General features: G+C 57.0%; 1 protein-coding gene across 1 annotated transcript; it reads left to right on the forward strand.

Annotated features, from left to right (window-relative positions):
* The first annotated feature begins 1,892 nt into the window (after positions 1 to 1,892).
* Positions 1,893 to 4,602, forward strand: FZD1 (frizzled class receptor 1). Its single transcript, XM_081532899.1, has one exon. The coding sequence runs from the start codon at positions 2,386 to 2,388 to the stop codon at positions 4,321 to 4,323; it is 1,938 nt and encodes a 645-aa protein (XP_081389025.1). The 5' UTR covers positions 1,893 to 2,385; the 3' UTR covers positions 4,324 to 4,602.
* Positions 4,603 to 5,806: the final 1,204 nt, after the last annotated feature.

Consider the following 5,806-nt stretch of genomic DNA (forward strand, 5'->3'; position numbering starts at 1 on the left):
TAGATCCCCTTGCTGTCCAAGGGACTCTCAAGAGTCTTCTCCAACACCACAGTTCAAAAGCATCAATTCTTTGGTGCTCAGCTTTTTTAATAGTCCAACTCTCACACCCATACATGACTACTGGAAAAACCATAACTTTGACTAGAGTATGGGCTAAAATTTTCTCCTGCCATAATATCTCAGCTACACCCACTCCATCTGCCCCTTTGGCAATTTAAGCACTTTGGAGTTCCTGTCTTTTGCATCCTCCATCCCCCTCACCATCAGATCCCTCCCCACCTTTTCCACTGGCTGGCTGCTCTCCTGTGTTCCTTGAGCTGGTGTGTGTTTAGTTGCTCAGTCTTGTCTGACTCTTTGCAATCTTATGGACTGTAGCCACCCCCCCCCCCACCAACCAGGCCCCTCTGTTCATGGAATTCTCCAGGCAAGAATATTGGAGTGGTTGCCATGCCCTCCTCCAGGGGATCTTCCCCACCCAGGGATGGAACCCAGGTCTCCTGCATTGCAGGCAGATTCTTTACCATCTGAATCACCAGGAAAGCCCCTCCTTCAGCTTAGGGATGTGCATTAAGAGAATTGATCTTCATCTCTGTGCCCTGCTGCACTCTGCTGCCTGTAAGGCTAGGCCAGGTCTTGCCTATCTGTGTATTCTACTACTTAACAGTGCCTCTAGGACAATAGGAGCTTGGTAAGTATTTATTAAACAAATGAATGGATAAACAAAAGACAGACAATAACTGTAGAAAAGGATCCCAAGAGACAGTCTAATCATAGGCCCACAAATCCTAGGTAGAATTAATAATACGGTGGCATTTTATTGATAAAACTGGGTCACTGGTTAGACCATTACTTGAAAATATCTTACAGGAAAACAACAACAAGGATGTCAGTGGGCTGAATTGTTTTGTTTTGTTGAACTGGCATCCCGCTGTTTTGCATCTGAGTGGAAGACCACTCTGCAGCCCCAACCCAACTGGCCCAGGTCTGACCCTTGCACATTTCCCTCAGAGCCGTGGGCGTACCCGGCCTTTGGAAGCCTCCCTGAAGCTCCCCAGGGTCCAGGCTGCCCCCAAGCCCAGCTCTGCCCTGAACCCCTTCTGGAGTCTCAGACATCCAGGACTGTCTCCTCCCTCAGAGACTGGTCGGGCTCTCAAGTTTTTCTCTCGAAATATTTAATGGGTAGTTTCCCCTTGCTTCTGTTTCTGGATTGATAAAGAGGAGAAAAAAGGAGTTTGACTACAGAAAAGATAGTAACAGCGGACTGTAGATCTGGCTTTACTTTTTAAATGCTATCGAAGTTTGTGTTTGGTTGTGGTGGTTTTTCTTCATCTTTGGTTGTGGTGGTTCGCGATCTGGAGAACTTGCGGGAAATGGCGCGCCCGAAGCCCGCCAAGCCCAGCCTGAGAGCTCTAGGATTTGAGAGTAATATTTTAAATAAAACCTCGACAGATACAAACTCGAAGGAAGCCGTGCGTTCCTTAAGTTAAAGGAATCTGTTCTGATCGAAGCGCTCGGTCTGCTGTTTGTAACCAGCGTTCAGAGCAGGATTTTTAAACACGAAAATGGATAAAAGAAAAGAAAAGCTAAATCGCGCGGTCTGCCGACTCCTATTCATTATCTCCAGCAGCATATGGGACCATTCTCCTACTTGTCCTCGCCCTTTCTTCCGCAAAAGCAAAAGCAACCAAGCCTGTCCCGCTTCATAGCAAACCCACTCTTTGTGCCGGAGCGGTGCTTCGGCCACCGCTCCCCCTCCCGCCTCCTCCTTCTCCCGCCCGCCGCCGACTTTCGCTCTGGGAAGCAGGCGGCGGGCGCCCTTTGCGCCGGGAAGCCAGTGCAGCGATTGGGCGACGGTCCCTGAGCCTCCAGTTCCGCGTCGGTTTCAAGGCTCCTCCCTCCTGGTGAAAGACAGACTGCGGGGCGCCTGGAAACCGGTCGGAGGGCGCGCGAGGGAGAGGAAAGCGAGCGAGTTGAGGGATTGACACAAATGGTCAGGCGGCGGCGGCGGAGGAGGAGGCGGAGGCTCAGGGGGCAGCCGAGGCTGCTGGGTTGCCGAGAGTTGCGCGCTCTACCCGGCCGCCGCCACTAGCGCGGCGCCGCTTGCCAGGAGCCGGCTAGCCGAGGGCCAGGAAGGCGGGACGCGACCCTCGGCGCGCCCGAGCCACCCGGGCTCTCCCCGCAGCCCGCGCTTCATGAATCGCAAGTTTCCGCGGCGGCGGCGGCTGCGGGACGCGGAGCGGGAGCCGAGGGAGCGGGCCGAGCACGGCTCGGGCTCGACGGAGGGCACCGGCGCGGAGGAGATCGCCCCGGCCGCAGGGGGAGCAGCCACCAGCCGCGCCACAGCCAGCCTCCGCCGAGCGGCGCCAAGAAAGGAGCCGAGAAAGTATGGCTGAGGAGGAGGCGCCTAAGAAGTCCCGAGCCGCCGGAGGCGGCGGCGGCGGCGCGGGCTGGGAACTTTGTGCCGGGGCGCTCCGCACTGTACCGGCGGCGGAGGGGAGCGGGGACGCGGGCAGCCGCCGCCGCCCCCCGGCTGACTCCCGGCGCTTGGCGCGCCGGCTCCTACTACTGCTTTGGCTGCTGGAGGCTCCGCTGCTGCTGGGGGTCCGGGCGCAGGCGGCCGGCCAGGGGCCCGGGCCGGGGCAGCAGCCCCCGCCGCCTCAGCAACAGCAGAGCGGGCAGCAGTACAACGGCGAGCGGGGCATCTCTATCCCGGACCACGGTTACTGCCAGCCCATTTCCATCCCGCTGTGCACCGACATCGCGTACAATCAGACCATCATGCCCAACCTGCTGGGCCACACGAACCAGGAGGACGCGGGCCTCGAGGTGCATCAGTTCTACCCGCTGGTGAAGGTGCAGTGCTCCGCCGAGCTCAAGTTTTTCCTGTGCTCCATGTACGCGCCCGTGTGCACTGTGCTGGAGCAGGCTCTGCCGCCCTGCCGCTCGCTGTGCGAGCGCGCGCGCCAGGGCTGCGAGGCGCTCATGAACAAGTTCGGTTTCCAGTGGCCCGACACGCTCAAGTGCGAGAAGTTCCCGGTGCATGGCGCCGGCGAGCTGTGCGTGGGCCAGAACACGTCGGACAAGGGCACCCCGACGCCCTCGCTGCTGCCCGAGTTCTGGACTAGCAACCCCCAGCACGGCGGCGGAGGGCACCGGGGCGGCGGCTTCGCGGGGGGCGCCGGCGCTTCGGAGCGAGGCAAGTTCTCGTGCCCGCGCGCCCTCAAGGTGCCCTCCTACCTCAACTACCACTTCCTGGGGGAGAAGGACTGCGGTGCCCCCTGCGAGCCGACCAAGGTGTACGGGCTCATGTACTTCGGGCCCGAGGAGCTGCGCTTCTCACGCACCTGGATCGGCATCTGGTCCGTGCTGTGCTGCGCCTCCACGCTCTTCACCGTGCTCACGTACCTGGTGGACATGCGGCGCTTCAGCTACCCTGAGCGGCCCATCATCTTCCTGTCGGGCTGCTACACGGCGGTGGCCGTGGCCTACATCGCCGGCTTCCTGCTGGAGGACCGGGTGGTGTGTAACGACAAGTTCGCGGAGGACGGGGCGCGCACCGTGGCGCAGGGCACCAAGAAGGAGGGCTGCACCATCCTCTTCATGATGCTCTACTTCTTCAGCATGGCCAGCTCCATCTGGTGGGTGATCCTGTCGCTCACCTGGTTCCTGGCGGCCGGCATGAAGTGGGGCCACGAAGCTATCGAGGCGAACTCGCAGTATTTTCACCTGGCCGCCTGGGCCGTGCCGGCCATCAAGACTATCACCATCCTGGCCCTGGGCCAGGTGGACGGCGATGTGCTAAGCGGGGTGTGCTTCGTGGGGCTCAACAACGTGGACGCTCTGCGCGGCTTCGTGCTGGCGCCCCTCTTCGTGTACCTGTTCATTGGCACGTCGTTCCTCCTGGCCGGCTTTGTGTCCCTCTTCCGCATTCGCACCATCATGAAGCACGACGGCACCAAGACCGAGAAGCTGGAGAAGCTCATGGTGCGCATCGGCGTCTTCAGCGTGCTCTACACCGTGCCGGCCACCATCGTCATCGCCTGCTACTTCTACGAGCAGGCCTTCCGGGACCAGTGGGAGCGCAGCTGGGTGGCCCAGAGCTGCAAGAGCTATGCCATCCCCTGCCCCCACCTCCAGGCGGGCGGCGCCCCGCCGCACCCGCCCATGAGCCCCGACTTCACAGTCTTCATGATCAAGTACCTTATGACCCTCATCGTGGGCATCACGTCAGGCTTCTGGATCTGGTCCGGCAAGACCCTCAACTCCTGGAGGAAGTTCTACACTAGGCTTACCAACAGCAAACAGGGGGAGACCACCGTCTGAGACCCGGGACTCTGCCCGTCTCCAGCCCTTGGCCTGGTCCCAGCCCCCACCCTGGCCCTATGGATTCCTGGCCAAGTCTGGCTACTCTCCCTAGCCATTCACTGCTTTTAACAAGGCTCCTGCAAAAGCTTCTGTCCCCGGGGGCACAGGGACCCGAGGGCCCAACTGCCAGAGGCGGGGGGGATGGACAGACCTTTCTCTGGTACCAGGACTGTATGCTTTTATGACTTGTAAATAGCCTGTGTAAGATTTTTGTAAGTATATTTGTATTTAAATGACCGTTCACGCGTTTTTCTTTTACTCTCCTTGTTTGTTTGTTTAATTTTAATTATTTCGGGCGGTTTGACCATTTTTCCTTCTAGCCCTTTTCAGAGCAGCACAGAGAGAAAACCACAGCGCACCGCTCGGAGCTTCTGCGAGTGCTGGCGCACCCCTGCCTGCAGCGGGTGGAGCGCCTGGGCCGCGCCGCCTGGGTCACTTCCCCGCTCCTCTTTCTGCTCCCTCCCTCCCCTTCCTTGCTGGGGTCGGGACTCTTTCAGGTACAGAAATCCACAAAGCGTCCACCTCGGAGGGTGGGCCCCGGCCGATCCCAAGGCCGATCTGCCCTTGTCCGGGGCCAGATTGCCAAGACTGGCCCTTAGACCATCCGAAGCTAAAATTTTCACTGTCCAGAACCTTCCCCCGGCTTCTAGGAGGCCCACGGATGTGGGCAGGGGCAGCCCCGGGCTCCTTGGCTCAGGCCTCCAACGCCCAGACACTCCCTCCTTCCAACTAAGTTGGTTAGAGGGTGAGTGGGGTAACCAATGCCAAACTTTTTTTAAGTCTCATTTTTGGTGGATGAGCTCATTTCATTCTCTAGCGTCTAAAACCTGGTATGGGTTTGGCCAGCGTCATGGAAAGATGTGGTTACTGAGATTTGGGGAAGAGGCATGAAGCTTTGTGTGGGTTGGGAGAGACTGAAGATAGGGTTATAAAACACTAACTCTAATTGCATACGGATGCCTGGCAAACTGCCTCTAAAGATTGAGAGCACCCGTGTTTAGATTTACCTTTCTGAAAAATGGAAAGCTTTGTTAAGGAGCTGATGATCTTTGCTTTCCTTAACAGGAGAACAAGATGGGAAACTGAATATGAAAACTTGAAGGAGATTTCAGTGTAATGGATGTCCTCAAAATGAAGTGCTACTTTCTTATTTTCAATCAAATAATAATTAGACATATATCAGAAATTTTAAAATGTACATTGTACACTTGTACATTGTAACATATTATTATGATCATTATTCAACAACACATTCTGAGGGAGGAACAATCCACATCACTGATAATAACCTGGTAAGATTCCAGGAGGTAAAGGAGGTGGAATAATTGATGGGATTAGCCACCGAAATAAACAAAATATGGGCATGCATGCTAAAGGGAGGATGTGTGCTGCAGGTCTACTGCACTAAATCCTGTGTGTTCCTTTTTGGATTTACAGAAAT

Source organism: Giraffa tippelskirchi, chromosome 10, assembly GCF_054371585.1.
Source record: "Giraffa tippelskirchi isolate mGirTip1 chromosome 10, T2T-mGirTip1v1.2.pri, whole genome shotgun sequence".
Classification (NCBI taxonomy): domain Eukaryota; kingdom Metazoa; phylum Chordata; class Mammalia; order Artiodactyla; family Giraffidae; genus Giraffa; species Giraffa tippelskirchi.